Below are 21,411 nucleotides of genomic sequence, written 5' to 3'. Positions count from 1 at the left end.
TGAGAAAAGAAAAGTATTATATGTAAGGTTCAACACTCTTCTATGACACAAAAGCCATAATGGCCATGAACTTATCAAAACTCCAAAGTTAAGTATGTTTATTCTGGAGTAGTACCAGGATGTGTAACTTCCTAAAAAATCTCTGGTTGGGGGAGCAAAAAACGAACAATATCGTGTCTGGTGGAGTTTGGATCGTTACAAATGGTATCAGTGCCAGAATCCAACCGGAAGTATGGCCAACAAGGACGTTGGCTCCATAGGGATGATAATGAAGACTTTTGTGGGCGGGGTGTGATGTGGGTAGGTGCGAGACACTGGACGAGCTACAACATTGGCAAACTACAAGGTATCATAATCACACATCGCTTGGAGAAGGTGAAGTGTTATATATAAGGTTCAATATTCTTTTATCACACAATGCATTTTAAAGTCATGATAGCCGTGAACCTATCAAAACTCTAAAGTTAAGCGTGCTTACTCTGGAATAGTACCCGGATGGGAGACTTCCTGAGAAATCTTTGGTCCCTTGTCTGGGGGTAGGGTGAGGATTGTTACACTCCTGCCCCGCTTATTAAACGATTTTAGGGTGAGAATGGGAGTAGTTTTTCTAAACGAGGACGAGGATCCCTACCCCGAACCGCCCAGTTGCCATCCTTAGGGGTGGGCATGGTGATTGGTGGCCCTATTAAATTACCATATAATTTGTAACCTATTAATAGATGGATACATTTAAAAGTAGGGAAAATGTAAGGAAGTGGATTATTCATATAACTTTTAAAATATTGACAAATGCCCTTCCTAATAATTATTTTTTTTCTACCTCATGAGTACTTAATATTTGATACCGCAGCTAATGGACAATCAATAATTATTTTGAAAATTCATTATTTTTTTTATGGACAATTAGAGAGTTTTGTGACTATTTATTGATTGGGTCTCACACAATTCTTCTAAACAGTTGCCTTGCGCGCTTCCAGTATCATGCTTTGGCTCCCACTCTAACCCTATGTAATTTAAATTTTGGCTCCCACTCTAACCCTATGTAATTTAAATTTTACTATTTTTACGATCCCAGTATAATGTTGTTCCTACTATATGTGTAGACATAAGTACTCCATCTTAATCATTCCGTAAGTACTCCATCTTAGCACACCGGGATATTGTATACTTACCCACAAGAAAATAATCACGAGTTAATTTTATTTAATTATTAAACTGAAACAATTTATAAAATATATTAAAAGTGAAATAAAATTTTAAAAAATTAATTTTCATACCGAAATCTCAATCCTATTTGCCTGTCCAAAGTAGTTTATATCCCTTCGATGCAATTAAATAAAACCCATGTGTCTGAGCTTATCCTTCACTTCGAGTCTTCGACAAATATGTTAAAAAAAATAGGCAGTGTAAAATATCTCTGCTCTAAATTTTTTTTGGTTATTGCAGATGCATGTCATGGTCAACTACCATGTGCACCCGCCAATAAAATCACCTTGAAATAGAAAATTTATATTTCCCAGAACAATGGCCAATTACAAATGTGATTACGAATGCCCACAATTTTCCTTGACTATTTGTCTGCCACTTTCAATCCCTACCCTAAACCCACTACTAACCCACTTTAAATACTCACGCTAAACGTGTTGGCCATTTCATTCTCACATCTTTTATCTTCTTCACTTCCGGATCTCTCATCTCTCTCTTCGTTCATCGACCAACAATGGCTGAAGAGGTGGTTTTGTTGGATTTCCTTCCGAGTATGTTTGGCATGAGGATCAGGATCGCACTGGCAGAGAAGGGTGTTGAGTACGAATACAAAGAAGAGGACTTGTCCAACAAGAGTCCTCTGCTTCTCAAAATGAACCCGGTTCACAAGAAAATCCCTGTTCTTATCCACAATGGAAAGCCGATATGTGAGTCTCTCATAGCGGTTCAGTACATTGATGAGGTCTGGACACACAAAGCTCCCCTCTTGCCCTCTGATCCTTACCACAGAGCTCAAGCTAGGTTCTGGGCTGATTATATTGACAAGAAGGTATCCTATTTCTCTTGTGGGTTTGTGATATTGTCTATTGTTTGTTTTTGGGTCTCTGTTCAAATTTGTTTCTGCTATAACAATATTGGAGATTTTAAACATTTGTTGCTTTAATTTTGTTTTCTCTACATTTTCTTCTATATATTGTGTGAAGTTGTGGCCTCAATTTTGTTTCAGGCGACCGGAATATGAAATTTTTTTGACCCGTTTTCTTTTTCCGGGTTGTAGACTCTCATGTAATCCAGTATATAAGTATGGGGTTTGTGGTGGGTTGGGAGAACACTGAATGTCCTTATTATAGGGTTTTGGGCTGAAATTTGTATAGGATTTTCATAGGATCTTCACGGTGGTGGTTTTATGACGAACCATGCTTATTTTTTCATCAAATCATCACCAGATTTTATGCCTAACCATGTATATTTGTAATAAAATATTGAAACTATACTACTATGGGTATAATTTTTTTTATTTTTTGTATTTTTAAACGATGGGTATACTTTGGCATTTCATCCTTTTATTATACAGTGTGTGGGTATAAAATATATATTAAAATGTTGTTTTTTGTTTTTATATTTCAGGTGTATGATGCTGGGAGGAAGATATGGTCCACAAAAGGGGAAGAGCAGGAAGCAGCCAAGAAGGATTTCATAGAGGTACTGAAGGTGTTGGAGGGAGTGCTTGGGGACAAGCCATACTTTGGTGGTGAGAGCTTTGGTTTTGTTGATGTTGCTCTTGTACCTTTCTATAGCTGGTTTTATGCCTATGAGTCTTGTGGCAACTTCAGCATTGAGTCGGAGTGTCCTAAGCTGGTGGCATGGGCTAAGAGGTGCTTGGAAAAGGAGAGTGTGTCCAAGTCCCTTCCTGACTCCCAGAAGATCTATGACTTTGTTTTGGCTCTGAAGAAGAGGTTTGGGCCAGATTAGGAATATCAAGCTAGGGTCTCTTTAGTGTGGTGTGTTCTATGGTTGTGTTTGTGTTTGTTTTGGAGTCTTTGTGGTTCTTTTTCCTGAGAAAGTTTGTGGCTTTGAATGGGTTGAGAGAGCTCAACCCATAGAGAAGCTCCAGCCTTGTGTGGCTTTGGTTGTTAATATAATAAAGGATGAAATGCTGTTTTCTTGGTTAAAGTTTTACTTTATTAGTGTTATTGCAAAGCATATTCATCAATTTTGTCGTGGAAAATGATTTAGAGCATGAAAGTCGGATAACTCCAACTAATTTATGTGAGTTGGGTGATATCCTCACACTGTCTTTAATATTGTTGGCATCATGATTATATATGTCCCTACTTGCATAAAATAATTAATTCAAAATTTTAAGTAATTTTTTTCCAAGGCACCAATGAAGCTGAACATAGTATAGGCGTTTTGTTTTCTTTTCAATGATTTTTATCTCCAAGGGTCAAGTTTGAATTCAAAAGGAAATTACACATAGTAAGCCACGTTATTCACAAATATGACCATTTCATTGTGCATTATCAGTGTCTCTGCATGATTGATTTACCTGGTATGTTGGAGAGCATAGATGGGTATGTTGGAGAGCATAGATGGTAAGCAGTCAACGTGAGATGATGAAGAATGTACAATATACATTATTGAACAGTACCAATCCTCACTGTGGTGCTCAATTTCTAAACATTGATGCCAAGTACCACTGCAAAGGTACCCTGAATCTATCATATTGCTCTAATGAATTTCAGAACATAATTCGGCATAATATACAACAGTGTCTGAGAGTTTGAACCGGCGATGAAATGGACTTACTAATCTTGTTGGTGATACCATTCCATCTCTACACTACGGAAGAAAATGCCCGTGCAAATTTTAAGCCATTTCATTCAATCTTCCACGCACAGAGAAAAAGGCAAAAGTGTGATGCTACTGAGTGGCTCTGAGCCGAATAATACTTGCTATTGCTGCTGCTGCTACACTCGCTGCCTTCACCATTACAATTGCTTTCCTCTTTGTCACTGTCTGATTCGGGCGCACCTGGCTTGAAGATGAACAAACCATGGCCTGTGCCAGGGTTACAGAACAGCCAAGAATGGACATCCCAGAAAATTTGCACCGGTAGTTTGTCAACGAAAACGGTTTGGTTACCCCTGAATTTCCACTGCAAGTTCCTAATGTGAATCAACACGATCCCATCAATGCTAATCCACATTTCGGGCTCTCTAGGACCTGTCGTTGAGCTCTCCACAACAATGTCATGGTCTTTTCTCTTGTAATCAAACTTGGCCCTTGTAGAGAAACTCTTCTTGCCAAATACATGTTCCTTTTTGTAAAACAACACTGCTTCGACTAGTGCAGGCCTTGATTTGGTTCTCTTATAAGCCTTTTTCTTGTAATCCCCTATCAGCAACACCACCTCTTCATCAGAGACTAGGGCGACGTAGAAATCTGTACATGGCTCAGGACCAGCAAACTTAGCCGAGCGCAGGTCCCAGTAGACATCCACTTGGTTATGGTCAACTTCAAAGGTTTTGTACCCTTTTTTGCTCCAAAAGTGCCATGGCTTGAGGTCAATTTTGCAGGACTGATGATGGTCACTTTCGACGCTATCAACAGAAATGCTGAGAGTATGGTTCATGAGGTTCTTGCACCACAGGACTGTGACATTGCGCCAAAAACCGGCAAGGTGAGCCTGATAGACGCAGGTGACAGTACTCTGAGCCGTCTTAATCGTCACCGGCTCATTTGTAGATGATTTCTGCTCCGGAGGGGGTTGCTGGTTGGATGTTGATTGAGCTTTCGAAGAAGAAATATGATAAGACATTGATCGAATTAATTTTGTTTCCTTCAGCACAACAACAGGTTTGATCCTATAATTTTAAGGCCAAAACCAATGTGATTACAAATTCTGTGTTTTTTTTCCACTCTATAGATTTAAATATTGCACCACAAAACAATAGATGGCCCTATTGAGGCCTAAATACATATATTCTTCTTTGATCATTAGATGGAACAATAGCTGCAGATTACCTTGAAAACAAAGCTTTTCGAAAATGCAGTAAAAACTGAGCCATTTGAAGCCACACCCCCACGATTGAAAATGATGAAATATGCCTTGAAAGAATGGGTCAAAACTATATGATAACAGAGATTGATCCAACCGTTTGACGCGTTTGTTTGCCGGAGGAACAATGTGCTTTGTGATGTTAAAGTTTACCAGAAATTGGTTTTAGGTTTTCTTGTTTTCGTTTATTTTCCTGTGACATAAGAATTTTGTTTGTGGAGGAAAAAGTCTCCAGAGAGGGCAGAGGCTGAGGGCAAGAGGTGCCCGAGAAAGGAGGGCTTAAAATAAGAAAAAGCTCCCACAGGTTCCAACTTTAACTATATGGTATTGGTATATAAAGTGTATATGCATGCCTCTTCTAGATCAAACCGTTTTTTGGGTTTTAAGGCTGTTCTGTTTTGTCTTATCAAATTCTTAAAACTACCCTCAAAATTTTAGGAAATCAAAGGGTTTAGATTGATTCCCAATTAGAAGTAAGATTTATTTATTTATTTATTTATTTTTAAATAATATAAGAACCTTCCTGTGTTAGTTGTCTTCAAAATTAGAAGGTATAAAAATGGTCTTATGTTTTGATTCCTTTGAAGTGAATAGAGAGTTACATGAACCATGCCAACCTTAACCCAATTTTGTCAGCTTAATAAAGATGAAAACAATCTTTTTGGTTTCCTTTGATTTCTTGGGAACCAAACAATTACAACCTTTTCCCTCCACGACAAAATCAGTTCAAAGTAAACAAGTCAGACCTGCACAGCCAGCATTAGATTGAAAGAACCATAAAACACTGTTGAATTTGAATATTCATTTGTGTATTGTATATATATATATATATCCCTGATATAAATTTGTATATTCATCTGCGTAAATTTATTTTGTGTGATAAATTTTTTGGTACTGAGTTTGAGAAAAATTATCGACTGGCCCACCATCCCAAGTCCATAGTGTATTTTAATTGCCCCAAACCCTAGCCTGTAAAATACTTCAAACGGGGTCTTTTTAATATGGCACCGAATCAACACTTTGAATTTGTAATTGGAATTAAGAACTTTGTAGTCTAGTTGTATCACCTCTACTTCTTAAAGTGAATAGTGATGACTCGGTCCCCAAAATTCTAAAGTGTGTGTGTGAGTATGGTGTGTGTATTTTTTACCAATGACAAACAAAAGAAAAAAAAAAATTTGCAAATTTTCAATTAAATTTCACCCAATTCCAAATTCAAAGTATCGATTCGATACTCTCAAACATAAATATAAATGAAAATTTAAAATCATCACACCACATATATTCTATATATCATATTTGCATATTTCAATAGCAAAGAAAAACACTTTACAATCAATTTGTAAAATTTTTAAAATTTTAAGTACCTGGAACTAGCTTAGCCCTCTAACAATGGTTTCTGGTCCTGTGTGTAATTTTTATATTCATTTGTGTATAATAGAGCCACTAACATGTAGGGCTTATTTGTTTATATCAATAGACCCACTAACCTGTAGGGCTTTGGGTCCACGACCCGATCAAATTGGGCCTTGATTTTGGGTACAATCAGCCATCATATTGGGCAAATTGCTCATTCGGGGGCTGAGCCAATTTAATGGTGCACAAAAAATCGTACCATGGAACAAAATTGTATTGTTGGTTCGGTTCTATCATGAAATCACTCGTTCATTTCCTAAAATGTTGATAACAATTTCGATAATATTATATAACCCAAATATTGATTTTTTATTGGTAAAAAATTTAACTTACCATACACCATAATACGTAGAATAATTATATATATCAAGTTTTAGCTTTTCATTTGATTAATATCAATAGAGTAGTATGAACACATGAGTCTTGATCTCTTGTTTTTCGTGGAGTAAGAAAATCAATTCACATTTTTTATACGGACAATTAGATTAAATTTACAGTCATTTTCCAAACCAACCTATATCATTTCCTTTTAACATAAAAACATTATTTTTAGTTTTCATATTTAATTTTATTATTACCACCTACTGACCAATAAAAGGTAATTACCAAAATAAAAATAGAAAAATCTTTGCTACTGCATTATCAAAACACTAGTGCCGGCAAATTCAACAAGAAAATTTGTGCCAAACACAACTCCTCAAAATCTAGTTGAGTTAGTTTGAGAACACTGAGACTTCTTAAAATTGAAATAGAAAAAAATTTTGTTCAAACTTTAAATGAAAATTTCTCCAATTTCAACCCCAATGTATCAATTCAATATTCCAAAATGCAACATTAAAGTATATTTATTCGTAAATTTACTTATACTGGACAAGTATATTTGAATTTTAGTATGTGCATATGCAAAAAAGATCACATACTATTGAACACTGTGATATACAGTAAGCATGACAACAAGATGTTTATTAGAAAACGCTCTAATATCGTGCTACCGCATTATGCTTAAGTTTGATTGCAAAATTAAAAGATACGGCTAATAAATAGATATTATTTTTGAAAAACAAATTTTAGTAATATATACACAGGTATTATCTTTCTTTCAAAGATTTCTATTTTTATGTTGGTAATTACCTTTTATTGCTACATAGGTGGTAATCGTAAAATTAAATATGAAAACTAAAAATAGAGTGCTAAAAATAGGGTGAGAGTGGTTTTGTGTTAAAAGGAAATGATATGGATTGGTTTGGAAGATGACCGTCAAATTTAATGTAATGTTGTGATATATATATATATATATATATATATATATATATATATATATATATATTTAATGCTAAAAGAAAAAGAAATAAAGCAAGTGGGCCCCACCCATGTTTTAAAACACACAAAAAGTGTATAAGGCATTACATGATCCACGACCCAACTGTTTTCTCTCTCTTTCTCTGCTGCATCTTTCCCCTCTCGGCATCTCACTGCTTCTTTTTCTTTTTACAATCTCAAAGCTTGATCTAGCTTTAAACTTTTGGATTTTGGTAGAGCATTGTGAAGCAAAGTTGGAGAGTTCGTCAAGGCCTTTAATTTGATAGGAGCCAATCATCATTTGGTGCACTCTAGGGAGTTCAAAATTCTAGGGTTCTTGGGCTTGGATTTGGGGATTTTGGGAGTTTTCACTTCCATTGAGGTAGGGGTGTTCTAATCTACAATTTCTTAGTTTTTTTGTGAATTTTTCCCCTTAAATTTGATCATATGCATGCTAATTTTGATTATCTAGTTTGTGGTTGAAGTATGTTTAATTAAAATGCTAAATGTGTTCCATGTGTTATTTGAATTCATATATATGACTAGATTTATTACGGTGATTGAACATGTTTGGTGTTGACATATTGTATGTCCTAAGATTATGTATTTATTTATTTATTTATTGCTTTGAAAGAAAATGATGCTATGGTCAATAAATAAATAAAAGAAATGATTGCTTAGAAATTTCTATTAAATTGTGATAATGATGTAAATAAAATGTGTGAGAGCCTATGGTTGAATTGATAAATCGAAACATGCACATTCATGCATTCATTGGGAAAGAGAAAGGAATATATATATATATATATATATATTTTTTCTTTGAACAAACGAAATTATTTTGGGGAAAATATTTTTTTAAAGGAGTTTGCGAAAACCGGACCCCTAGGAGGCGCCTAGTGGTCCGTGGTGTTAGTGTAGTCTAGAAGGGATAATGGTTGAGCTAACTAGGCCGAATGCGACGCCTTGGAGGTGCCTTGTGGTCGTGGATAGTTAGTCAACCCTCCATTCGTGACGCCTTGGAGGTGCCTTGGGTCGGATTACACTAACGGTTTTGGAAGTTGAAACGGAAATGTTTCGGAAAATGGGGAGTAACGTTTGCATATTGCACTTCATGACATTGTGGTAAACTTGTGATTGGGTGGTATTTGTTACATACTTGTTATTGTATTTAAGAGTGTGTGTTTCCTTATATCATGATCCCTTTCACTTTTTATCTATTCCTTGTATGGATTCACGGGGATATAAGAAGTGTGTCTTAGACACTTCCTACTGAGCTTATGCTCACCCCATTATTTCTAACATTTTTCAGGACATGGAAAAGAGGTGGCGGACGACGATCCACCACAATTTTAGACGAGCACGGAGACCTATTTTATTTTATTTTTTGCTATCTTTTGTATTAAAACTCTCTAATATTTTGTAAATGTAATATTAACTAACTCGTAAAACTTTAGTTTAATTAGTATAATGTTGTAAGCCATGAACTTTTAAATTCTAACTACGCTTTTTGGACTGTAACTTGATGTAACCAACGTATGTTCCTTGTTGGATGAGATGGAGGAATGGGATTTTGTATGTATGTAGTCACTTTGGAGATATGATATAATATATGTATATTGCGTTGGGACAGGATATGTTAGATTTAAGGTCCAGTGAGGCCATTGTAATTATTTTTTTGTATTTCAACAGGTTGTTTAGAGATATTTTCTGCGGAGGTCATGCCGAAATTTTTTATAGATTTTTATTATTATTTTGGTACCCCATTTGGGTCGTTACATTTAATTTAACGATTTATATAAAAGGTGTGGATTAATTTTCTTGTCCTTAAGACGCACGTACCCCTAAATTTTTTCCATCTCTTATATAATATATGTATATATTCTTGGAAAGGTGTAAAATTCAGGGGTGTGTGTATATGCTATATATATTTCCTTAAAAATAATAATAACAATAATAATAATAAATTCCCTATAATATGTGTGTATATTTTTGGAAAGGTGTACAATTTTCTCCCATCCTTACCATATATGTTTCCTTAAAAAAAATATTAATTAATTGTTGAGTATGTGATATTTGACCGATTTGTTAGGCAGAATCTACATGCTACAAAAAGATAAATTAATATGACAATCAAATGGTCTCACTAGCATATCTATTAAAACAACATAAATTTTCAAAAACAAAATTACCCTTATATTGCCTTCTTGTTTTCATCTTCATTTTTTCCGATCACTTAACTGAGATCATCTTGGGAAGAAAACCCTTTTCACCAAGTACGTCTCCTAGTTATGATTGAGAATCCATGATGGTAATGGAAAAAAGGGTAAGAGAATAAAATAATGAACAATTTGACTATGAGATAGAGATGGATGATTAGGAGATATTCCTGGTAATTGACATTTTTTGCTAATTGGGATTCTGTAAAGATAGTTTTGTCTTTAAAATTTTATCTTTCTAAGTGTAGTATATCTATAGTGACACATCACCATCGGCTTGAGTTTTGGGCCTCAATATTTGGTGTCAGTATCATTTTTCTTAATTGTTTCATTATATTTTAGGTTTCGGGATTTTAGGGTTCCATCTAATGATCATTATTTTTGGGATGAGGTAAATATGTAATTCCAAAAATATCAATCTCCACCTCTCTCTCTCTCTCTCTCACTCTCTTTGTATAAATACTTCATTAACACTTATTTATATAAAAGACTAGTGCAGTCAAAACATAAAAGATAATTTATAATAAAAAAAATTATTTTATAAATAAATAATTAACAACTTGTTTTAAATAGTTGATATTTAATTTTATAAAGTCATTATAAATATATATTTATAAGAGTTAATAATAAAATAATTGTGATCCAAAACTAAAATAAACAATCACCAATGGAAATAATGTAGTTTCTATATGTAAAAAATTAGATGTGATCTAAAACTAAACAAAACAATAATCAAAGCAGGAATAATATAGCTTCTAGATGTGTAAAAAATTAAATATGATCCAAAACTAAACTAAACAATAATCCTAATTAAAAATCCTAACTTTGCATTTACAATTTTTGAATCTTCTCTCTCAAGATTCTTCTTTCTTTTGATTCTTCTTCAGCTGGAAACCCTAGAAGCAAAGCAAAGAAAATGAATTGAAAATAAGAGAAATAAAAAATTAAAAAATTCAAGTTACATAAAAATATAAAATACTTTCATGATACTTCTGAAAAAATAAAAAATAATTTACAATACAAACTAAATTTACAAGATCAACCATTGTTGTCACCAATCAAACATTAAACAAAGAATAAAAAATAAAATACTTTCATGGAGTTTATGAGAAAATAAAAATAAAAACTAAAGAAGAAAAACAAAATCCTAATGAACTTAACAGATGAAGCAACCATTGATGCCTTTTCAGAAAAAAAATTTGAACACCGATTACAAAGAGATTACCGAATAAAAAATAAATAAAATATTTACTATTGTATTATTTATTTCAATACATACATAGAGACATAACTTTCCTTAACTCTTATCAAACATGTATTGATTTCTAATTCTATTTCTTCATACTAAAATTAAAATTAGTAGAAGAATTCTTATCAAACATGTATTATTTTCTAATCTATATAATACATGTATTATCATTTTTATATATAATAGCCTTGAAGAATTATGAGTATAATAGGATTTATTTTAATTTGTAACTTATTTTATTGAAACACCTTGTATTTTTAAAAGTAGAGTATAATATGATTTATTTTAATTGGTAACTTATTTTATTTATTTATTTATTTATTTTACCTATTTTATTTTAATTGATAACTTGTTTTATTATTTGATAACTTGTTTTGGCCTTAAAAAACTCCGACTATAATATAATTTATTTTAATTGATAATCTATTTTATTATTTATTTATTTTTAATAATGGTTTGAAATTCTTGATACCTTGAACTTTTAATAATAAGTATTAGATATAGATATAATATAATTGTACCTGTCAATACATCTTCTCTAAGATTTCTTCACTCGACAAAATGAAAATGAAAATGAAAAGGAGCTACAAGAACTGAATTTACTTTTTAATAAAAATACTTGCACCCTTTTTATTAAAAGCAAAAGCGGCTGATTATTTAAACAATAAAAGTTTTATGTAGTCATTTCACAAACCAAAATCAAATTTGGCTTCATTAATAAAAACATAAAATAGCTTTGCTTTATGTGTAAATCCCGTAAAAAGAATTGCTACTCATATTAGTTTAGTCCATGTGTCGTCATGGTCACCTTTTAGTATGCTTTCTGTGTAGTGTGTGCTGTAGATGAGGCAGGCACAAACAGCAAACAAGTTCCAGTCCTCCCACTAACCAGTAATGGCACTTCTCAAATTCAACACCCAAATCATCACATTCCTGACCACTATTTCTACACACACAACACACACACACAAAACAAACAAAAGTAGGCAAAGCAACACTAAAATTCCCAAAACCCCCCATATTGTTAGGCCCAGCAAAAATGGCGGAGAAAGATTGTAATCTCGAGTAACTTACACGTCTCGTCTCTATCTATACATATATCTATATATGATACAGACCAACCCAATTTGACCCATCAATGGTTTGTGAGTCCAACCATTACAAAATGATAATCATGAGATCGACGAAGAAGATAGAAGAAAGAATGAGAAAAGAGAAGTGGTGGGTGTGTGAAGTTGCAGCATTCACATTCACTCACTCACTCGCTGCTGTAAAGTATAAAAAGTGTTGTTGGGTTGACTCCCAAATGGGCTTTGCCTTTTCATCGTGACTCTCACGGTCCATCTCCATCTGCTTGCCTTCATCAATCAGTCCTGCACTTTCTCTCTCATCTTCAAGGTTGGCACATGTCTTTCTCTCTCTAGACTTACCTTATCTCTTCCTGCCCTCTTATTGCTCATCATCTCCCTTATTTATTTCCGCACTTTCCTAAAGGATTTTATGCTCCCTTCTTCATCAATCAATCCCCTTTTACTGCTTTCTTTCTTTTAATAATAGGTTTCTCTGCATGTGTGTGACTGGGTTATTTCTAAATTAGTTTGGCTTAATCATGTGCTCATTCAAATCCCTATTTTTCGTGATTTACATGCTATATTAATTCCTCTGCCATTTGATTTGATTTGATTTCATCACCCAGTTCTTGCTTGTGATTTTCTTTTCTTTTCATTTCGAATTGGGTTTTTCAATTTTGGTGATTTATTTTTGTTTTTGCAACTCTTAGAAGTTCATAGATGATTGATTAGCCTTTCGATCGTAATATTGTATTGTCATACTTGTCTGTGTTGTGTTTTTGCTATACAGTGGTCATGTTTTTAGTGCGTCAAAAGGGATGTTTCAATCTCAGGCTTTGTCATAATGAATACTAGGAGGCTTTATTGTGATTTGGGGGGTAATTAAGTACTATACTTTAATCTTTTGTCCCGGTGGTCTTTGATTCCCCTTTTCTTTCTGTTGCCCCCACATATTTTTCTTTTGTCTCCTAGAAATGGCAAGGCAGTGGAGTTCTCAAATCCGAAAGCTATTGCACTTGCTACTGATGATTTGTTTAACGATGATTGTTGTCTCCGTCGAGTCGTTAAACGAAGAGGGGACTATTCTTTTGGAGTTTGAACGATCCCTTGGTGACCCCAATAATAATCTCCAAAGCTGGAATTCATCAGATTTGAATCCTTGCAATTGGAGTGGTATAGGGTGTAACAATGATTTTAAGGTAGCTTCTATACACCTAAGTTGCCTTAATTTGTCAAATAATTTGCCATCGACCATTTGTAAGCTCCCTTACTTAACTGAGTTGAATGTGTCAAAGAACTTCATTTCCGGTCCCATTCCCGATCTTTCTTCTTGCCATAATCTTGAGATTCTCGACCTTTGCACCAATAGGTTTCATGGAGAGTTTCCAACCCAACTCTTAGAAATCACCTCCCTCCGAGAGCTTTATTTGTGTGAGAATTATATGTATGGAAAAATTCCAGAGGAGGTTGGAAATTTAAAATTGCTCGAAGAGCTTGTCATTTACAGTAACAATCTCACTGGGATGATCCCCTTGTCAATTCGTAAGCTGAAAAGTCTTAGGATTATCAGGGCAGGTCTAAACTTGTTATCAGGTCCAATTCCTGCAGCAATTAGTGAATGTGAGAGCTTGGAGGTACTCGGGTTGGCACAGAACAAACTAGAGGGTGCATTTCCTGTAGAGCTTCAGAGGCTTAAAAATCTAACCAACTTGATCCTTTGGCAGAACCTTTTGTCTGGTGAGATCCCTCCTGAGATTGGGAATTTTAGTAGCTTGCAGCTGCTTGCTTTGCATGACAATTCCTTCAGTGGAAGCCTCCCCAAAGAGCTTGGAAAGCTAACCCGGTTGAGAAGATTGTACATTTATACCAACCAGTTAAATGGAACAATTCCGTGGGAACTAGGGGGTTGTAGAAGTGCAATTGAGATAGATCTTTCTGAAAATCTGTTAAGTGGGTTTATTCCAAAAGAGTTGGGTCAGATTCCTAATCTCCGCTTGCTTCATCTTTTCGAGAACCTACTGCAGGGAAGTATACCCAAGGAGCTTGGACAATTGAAACAGCTGCAGAAGTTAGATCTGTCCATAAACAATTTGACAGGTACAATCCCATTTGAAATTCAGAATCTCACATATTTGGGAGATTTACAACTTTTTGACAATCATCTTGAGGGTAATATTCCTCCTCTCATTGGAGCTAAAAGTAACCTCTCTATTCTTGACTTGTCTGCCAATAATCTCATAGGTAGCATACCTGCCTACCTTTGTAAGTTCCAGAAGTTGATGTTTTTGAGCCTCGGGTCAAATAGATTAGCTGGAAACATTCCCCATGGTATAAAAACTTGCAATTCCCTAGTGCAGCTAATGTTAGGAGATAACCTCTTTACAGGAAGCCTCTCTGTTGAACTATCAAAACTTCACAACCTTTCTGCCCTTGAACTCTATCAGAACCGATTCTCAGGGCTTATACCCCCAGAAATAGGACAGCTAGGAATTTTAGAGAGGCTGCTCTTATCAGATAACTATTTTGTTGGGCATATCCCTCCTGAGATTGGAAAATTGGTGCACCTTGTTACTTTCAATATCTCATCTAATCGGCTCTCTGGGAGTATTCCTCATGAGTTGGGGAATTGTATTAAGCTACAGCGGCTTGATGTTAGCAGGAACTGGTTCACTGGGTATCTTCCAAATCAACTTGGCAAGTTAGTGAATCTAGAATTGCTTAAGCTGTCTGATAATAGATTGTCTGGGCCAATACCTAGTACCTTAGGGGCTCTGGCACGACTTACCGAGTTGCAAATGGGGGGTAACATTTTTTCTGGCAGTATTCCTGTTGAGCTGGGTCAACTTACTACTCTCCAGATTGCCCTCAACATTAGTCATAACATTCTTTCTGGATCAATTCCAGACAACCTGAGGAACTTGCAGATGCTGGAATCTCTCTACCTGAATGACAATCAACTTGTTGGTGAAATTCCTGCTTCAATTGGTGAGTTGATGAGCCTCCTGGTATGCAACCTTTCTAACAATAATCTCGTGGGAACAGTGCCAAACACCCCCGTTTTTCGAAGGATGGATTCTAGCAATTTTGATGGAAACAATGGGTTGTGCTGGCCGGGTTCCTACCATTGTCATCCATCTACAACCCCATCATTTACTCCAAAGTCAAGCTGGTTAAAAGACGGTTCTTCAAAAGAAAAAATAGTGAGTGTTGTCTCTGTGATTGTCGGACTGATCTCTTTGACTTTTATTGTCAGCGTTTGTTGGGCTATAAAGCGCCGAAGGCCTGCTTTTGTTTCACTTGAAGATCAATTGAAGCCTGACATGTTAGATAGCTATTACTCTCCCAAAGAAGGATTTACATATCAGGACCTTATGGAAGCTACTGGAAATTTTTCGGAATGTGCAGTCATAGGAAAGGGAGCATGTGGGACTGTCTACAAGGCTATGATGGGTGATGGTATGGTGATTGCTGTTAAAAAGTTGAAGTCCCGTGGAGAAGGAGGCAGTGTTGACAGCAGCTTCCAAGCTGAGATATCAACTCTTGGAAAGATTAGGCACCGTAATATTGTGAAGCTCTATGGCTTCTGCTACCACCAGGACTCTAATCTTCTCTTGTATGAGTTCATGTCAAAGGGGAGCCTAGGAGAACAACTTCATGGGACTGGGCAAACATGTCCACTAGACTGGAATGCTCGATATAGAATTGCTCTTGGTGCAGCAGAGGGTTTGTGCTATCTGCATTACGATTGTAAGCCCCAAATCATTCATCGTGATATAAAATCCAACAACATTTTACTGGATGAAATGCTTCAGGCGCATGTTGGTGATTTTGGCTTGGCAAAGTTGGTTGACTTCCCATACTCAAAATCCATGTCTGCTGTTGCTGGTTCATATGGCTACATTGCCCCTGGTAACAATATGACCACGCAAATTTTCAGTACCTTTCTCTTTATTCACATTAAGCATGCATTCTTCACTCCCATACATCATGCTATTAGGATTATGTACCCTGAAAAATCTTTTTTTTGATGCAAACTATTCTGTACATTTTTTAATAAATCAGCAGTCACATGCTTCTACATTTCCTGTTTATGTGAATTCATCCTTAGAAATTGTAATCTGCTGTAGGTGGTAGGATGAGGACTAGTATCACTGCCTCACAACTTTATGGAGTTTTTTTGACATAAGAATGACTTGGTTTTCATTGCAGAATATGCTTACACAATGAAAGTAACAGAGAAATGTGACATCTACAGTTTCGGCGTTGTCTTACTGGAACTGATTACTGGGAGGTCTCCAGTTCAACCCCTCGATCAGGGAGGGGACCTTGTCACTTGGGTCAGAAGATCGATTCATGATGTTGTCCCCACATCAAAGATATATGACAAGCGGCTGGATCTGAGTTCAAAAAGGACAATTGAAGAGATGTTCCTAGTTCTCAAGATTGCAGTGTTCTGCACCAGCACATCCCCACTTAATAGGCCAACAATGAGAGAGGTAATTGCAATGTTGATAGATGCTAGGGAGGCTGTAAGCATTTCACCATCATCTCCAACATCAGAAACCCCTTTAGATGAAGATGATTCACATAAAGGTTAGAAAACCTGGTCTCTCTCTCTCTCATTCAGAGACCTAGCATTATAGTTGATTATCATCTATAATAAATGACTAAATGAGTATGAAATGATTGACTAGCTGGTCCTTATAATCAAGTCAGGCTGCGTAAATGAAAATTCATAATTTGGTCAAAATGAGTTCAAGTTTTTGACAATTGATCGATCTTGATTATAGTTGTCTTTCTAAGGTTTTGTTGAAAATTATTAGTTGGAGATGAATTAATCTAATATTTTCATCTGTGTTGATTAGTTAGATGTTACCCTTTGACAATAGTTTGTTATTTACCATGACAGGTTCAGCTCCCTCCATGGAATTTAGCTCTATTGATTATTCTCATCCCTTAAAATTGTGTTACACCATCATCTTTACAAAAGGATCAAAGCATGCTATCTGATGGTCCGTGGTCATTTAATCAACTATGGAAAAAAAATCAGTTTAATTCGATGATTATCTGAGCCGTTGAAAATTTGTTTAGAAGAAAAATTGAATACAGTAGTTAGATGGTTAAAGATTATCAGATTGCTTTGGTGAATAAGCTAGTTTTGATAAATAAGAAAAAAAAATTTCCACTGACTGAAATACCAGATTCAATTTTTTCTTTTCATATAAATTTTCCACTCTAAATATCTCCAGATTCCACTTTATACGTGTCTAAAAAATCCTTGTATGTTAGTGGATAGGCATGAATGTGTTAATGCCAATGATTTCGTCATTTTTTACATTGTTCTTTGGAGATAGTTGTTGACACAGTAATATTCTAGAAAACTAACATAGCAGGCATGACTATGAAATTTGCAGGTTATATGGAGCCATAGGCTCCACTCTATCTGAAAGGAGGAGCTTGCGATGTTCATGGTGATTCTAACCTCTTCATTCAGGTCATAAGTCTCATTTTGGTAGCAAAATACAATAAAGACATCACGTCCCATCTGCTGTCTTAAATTATTTATTGTGTATCCTGCTCTGCCTGACTTCAATTAAGGTTAGATAAGAAGCAGTTTATTCTAACTGTATAAAAGGAAAACATTGCTCTAGCTTAATCCACCAATCATAATGAGCATCTCTCTTTATATTTACATCCATTTGTCTGATCTATGCATGAAAACGATAATTCTGTCCTTGTGAAAGCATAAGCAACCTTAAATATGACTCGTCAGCTTTTCCTACTTGATGTGCATAAATGAAGTTGAAATATTTAGTTTTAATATCATATGTATAAAGTGCATGAAGGTTTTCATTTTACATTGTTGATTTTGAACAAAATCTAAGAAAACTACCTTTGTGCAATGTTCTGTTATATATCTCCAAGAGACATTATTTTAGAATCTCAAATTTATTTTTCCAATTGACTCCATCAGCAACAACATGGAGCATTAAAGAACTCCATAGAATCTTATTATATCAAATCTAGATTAATGTCTTCTTCCGATGAGCAAGTGTATCTCCAAAGCCAAACACTCTATCTGATTCCTTTGAAGTCAGCAGAAGGAATATAAACTTGAAATTTTACAATTATATGGGGATTGGAATTGTTTCACTAAAATCCCAAGCTTCGTTTTTTTTTTTTTTTGGGTCTTCCCAGCAATCAAGTGCAGCACAGCTATAATTTTTTTTCATCACCTAGATCTTCGGTTTGGTTGGTATCTTTTCATTACTCTGGTGTTCTTCTTGAAGCCACTCCTTATCTTCATCCCGTACATTCAATTGATCAATTTAATGCAGTACCCTGTGTCACATGATCTATTTATCATGCCACTGATCAGAATTCAATGGATATGTTTTGGTATTTGTTCAGTTGCTGCAAAGATTTCTGTGCTATTTCCAAAACCTTTTTTTTATTGATCAAAATAAGATCTCCTTGTCCTCAAATTAACATAACCCCTAGTTCCCAAGCTTTCTCTATGTTTTTCTTTGTTTAAAGTTGAGTTGTTTATGGTTTACTTCCTCAATAGAATGCATATGCTACATATTTTATTGCAGGCAGCCATAAATGACTTTTACCATCTATTGAATGCTTGAATTTGTAGATAATGCAAGTCCTTTGGTGTTTAAAGTCTTCTACGATAACCAAAACTCTCTTATTCCCAAAATAACTATATTCTCCAATCTTTGGTTCCATCAAAGTTGCTCCCACAATGCTTACATTTATCTGAATTTCAATTTTTGGAAAATGACTACTCTGGCAGTAATTTCTCTCTTTTTCTTGCTCAAAGCATATCAATTGTTCAATCTATACTTTTGAAACCTAAAATGAGAATGGTGTGGTAGTGTCACATTTGCATCTACTCAAGTCAGCTAATTCAGCTGGACAATACAGTTGAATTGTTTTCTATCTCCCCTCTTTTTGTTTATTCAATCCAATCAGGCGAGCCTTGGCACAACGGTAAGGTTGTTCCATTGTGGCATGGAGATATAACTGACCTTTCCAGATAGGGATGGCAATGGGGGTGGTTTTGGGCAGGTTTACCCTCCCCCGCTCCCATCCCTGTTTAGAAACCTCCGCCCCGTCCCCACCCAAAACGTCTCTCCCCATCCCCACCCCATTTAACTTTTTCACCCCTCGGGCACCCGCCCCGTCCCGTTTAGTCCCACAATTTTTTCTCATTTTTAATTTTTCTACCCCTCAAATACAATTATATAAGTATTAAAAATTCATTAAAAAAATGGCCATCAATACTTTCACATAAAATTCAACATTTCAAATATTGAATGAGAATGAGACATAGGGACGAGTAATAAAATAAGGGTAATTTAGTAATTTACTTACCTAAACAAATGGAGTAGGGCAACTTCCCCTTGTCCCGTCCCAAACCCGCACGAGTTTTTATTAATAAAAATCATTCCCATCAAAATAACCTAAACAATCCTCCAAGGACTTTGCTAACCACAGTCGCCCTTGCGCGACTATGGATATACGGCGCTTGTCCTATTAGTATAGGAATCTGATTCCATTTATGATTTGTCTAGGAATTAGTTACCATTTATATCTTGTCTAGACCTATCATAACTGTAACTTCTTTTGCTTTATCCTACTGGCAAGTCACGTGATTTATAGGCCACACGTTTGTTTATTTTTGGGTCATATATTTTACCGTTAAATAAAATCTATACCATTTAAAATTACACTTCAATTTTTATCAATCCTAAAATTTTTGTTCCAATAACAAACTTTACATAAATATAATAACACCACCAATACAATAAATTTAATTATTTACTTTATTTTTTTTTTCTTAAATGTGAAAATTTTTACATTTATTTAAAGTGAAAAATATTATATAAAAAAATAAACATAATAGTATAAGTGAAATAATAAGGGGTATACTTATGAGAAACCAAGAAGAACAAAGAGCCCATAAGAGGGCAAAACAAAACTGCAGAAACTAATAACAAATGAACGAAAGCCAACTCAATAGCAATAGAATGGACTGCGACATTATAGCAGCAACATTGGAATGTGGAACTTTTTTATAAACCAAAATACAATAGAGTACTTTCACTAAGAAAAGAGTAAAATTTATCTACATCCATAATCAAAAGTCAATTACATCCAATTATATCCCACACAGAATACTGTGTGTTCAAAAGTAACTATGTTAATATATCTAATTGAATGTAATCCCATCATAACCCAAAAGATTACCACATGATCAAAAGTTTGTTATGTTAATATATATATAATTAAATGTAATCTAATCATATCCCAAAAGATCATGGCCAAAAAAATAAAGTTCTTCATAAACCACGTATGCCTTTTCCTCGTGAGAAATAAAGCCACCCATCAAACCTGAAAATCAAATCATTAAAAATCAAATACCATTTTATTTTTTGGTATGCAACTACAAAGTGAACTACAATTTTGGGCTTTGCAACTGTAAATACCATTTGAGTTAGCTTCCGGTTCATTTGATATTAGTTGCTGCAGTTTTGTTTTGCCCTCTTATGGGCTCTTTGTTCTTCTTGGTTTCTCCTAAGTATACCCCTTATTATTTCTCTTGTACTATTATGTTCATTTTTTTATATAATATTTTTCACTTTAAATAAATATAAAAATTTTCACATTTAAGAAAAAAAAAATAGAGTAAATAATCAAATTTGTTGTATTGGTGGTGTTATTATATTTATGTAAAGTTTGTAATTGGAACAAAAATTTTAGGATTGATAAAAATTGAAGTGTAAATTTAAATGGTATAGACTTTATTTAACAGTAAAATATATGATCCAAAAATAAACAAACGTGTGGCCGATAAATCACGCGACTTGCCAGTAGGATAAAGTAAAATAAGTTAAAGTGGTGATAGGTTTTTACACTTAGATAAGTTATAAATGATAACTAATTTCTAGACAAATTATAAATGAAATCTGATTCCTATACTAATAAGACAAGCGATTGTAAATCCACATTGTAGCAAAGCCCATCCTCCAAAATCACCATAAAAAATGACAGGAGCTCCGAGCGCGGAATCCATCTTCTTCTTTTTTTCAAATCCAATCA

At 34.7% G+C, this 21,411-nt stretch overlaps 3 protein-coding genes and 1 long non-coding RNA gene across 4 annotated transcripts; 3 read left to right on the top strand and 1 right to left on the bottom strand.

Annotated features, from left to right (window-relative positions):
- The first annotated feature begins 1,530 nt into the window (after positions 1–1,530).
- LOC132307544 (probable glutathione S-transferase) lies at positions 1,531–3,165 on the top strand. Its single transcript, XM_059805344.1, has 2 exons — positions 1,531–2,035; positions 2,614–3,165. Exons 1-2 carry the CDS (start codon positions 1,721–1,723, stop codon positions 2,956–2,958), a joined length of 660 nt encoding a protein of 219 aa, XP_059661327.1. The 5' UTR covers positions 1,531–1,720; the 3' UTR covers positions 2,959–3,165.
- A 700-nt stretch (positions 3,166–3,865) lies between these two features.
- LOC132309688 (uncharacterized) lies at positions 3,866–4,807 on the bottom strand. The gene has a single exon (XM_059807975.1). The coding sequence runs from the start codon at positions 4,805–4,807 to the stop codon at positions 3,866–3,868; it is 942 nt and encodes a 313-aa protein (XP_059663958.1).
- A 3,087-nt stretch (positions 4,808–7,894) lies between these two features.
- On the top strand, positions 7,895–9,283 carry LOC132310340 (uncharacterized). The gene is made up of 2 exons (XR_009482591.1): positions 7,895–8,144; positions 9,075–9,283. It is a non-coding gene; the product is annotated as an uncharacterized LOC132310340 (long non-coding RNA).
- A 3,351-nt stretch (positions 9,284–12,634) lies between these two features.
- On the top strand, positions 12,635–17,992 carry LOC132307541 (leucine-rich repeat receptor-like serine/threonine-protein kinase At1g17230). Its single transcript, XM_059805341.1, has 3 exons — positions 12,635–16,209; positions 16,510–16,893; positions 17,715–17,992. The coding sequence occupies exons 1-3, from the start codon at positions 13,275–13,277 to the stop codon at positions 17,729–17,731; spliced, it is 3,336 nt and encodes a 1,111-aa protein (XP_059661324.1). The 5' UTR covers positions 12,635–13,274; the 3' UTR covers positions 17,732–17,992.
- Positions 17,993–21,411: the final 3,419 nt, after the last annotated feature.

This window comes from Cornus florida, unplaced genomic scaffold (genome assembly GCF_030987335.1).
Source record: "Cornus florida cultivar Cherokee Brave unplaced genomic scaffold, ASM3098733v1 CherokeeBrave_3.0.0_Hap2_Chr05, whole genome shotgun sequence".
In the NCBI taxonomy this organism is placed as follows: domain Eukaryota; kingdom Viridiplantae; phylum Streptophyta; class Magnoliopsida; order Cornales; family Cornaceae; genus Cornus; species Cornus florida.
Note: the sequence above shows the minus strand (reverse complement) of the source record. Positions and strands in the feature narration are given on the sequence as shown.

Excerpts from the sequence above, each read along its gene's own strand:
- LOC132307544 (XM_059805344.1), top strand. The coding sequence starts at position 1,721 with ATGGCTGAAGAGGTGGTTTTGTTGGATTTCCTTCCGAGTATGTTTGGC. Across the intron at positions 2,036-2,613 it reads CTGATTATATTGACAAGAAG|GTGTATGATGCTGGGAGGAA; the intron begins GTATCCTATTTC and ends TTTATATTTCAG.
- LOC132309688 (XM_059807975.1), bottom strand. The coding sequence starts at position 4,807 with ATGTCTTATCATATTTCTTCTTCGAAAGCTCAATCAACATCCAACCAG.
- LOC132307541 (XM_059805341.1), top strand. The coding sequence starts at position 13,275 with ATGGCAAGGCAGTGGAGTTCTCAAATCCGAAAGCTATTGCACTTGCTA. Across the intron at positions 16,210-16,509 it reads ATATGGCTACATTGCCCCTG|AATATGCTTACACAATGAAA; the intron begins GTAACAATATGA and ends TTTTCATTGCAG.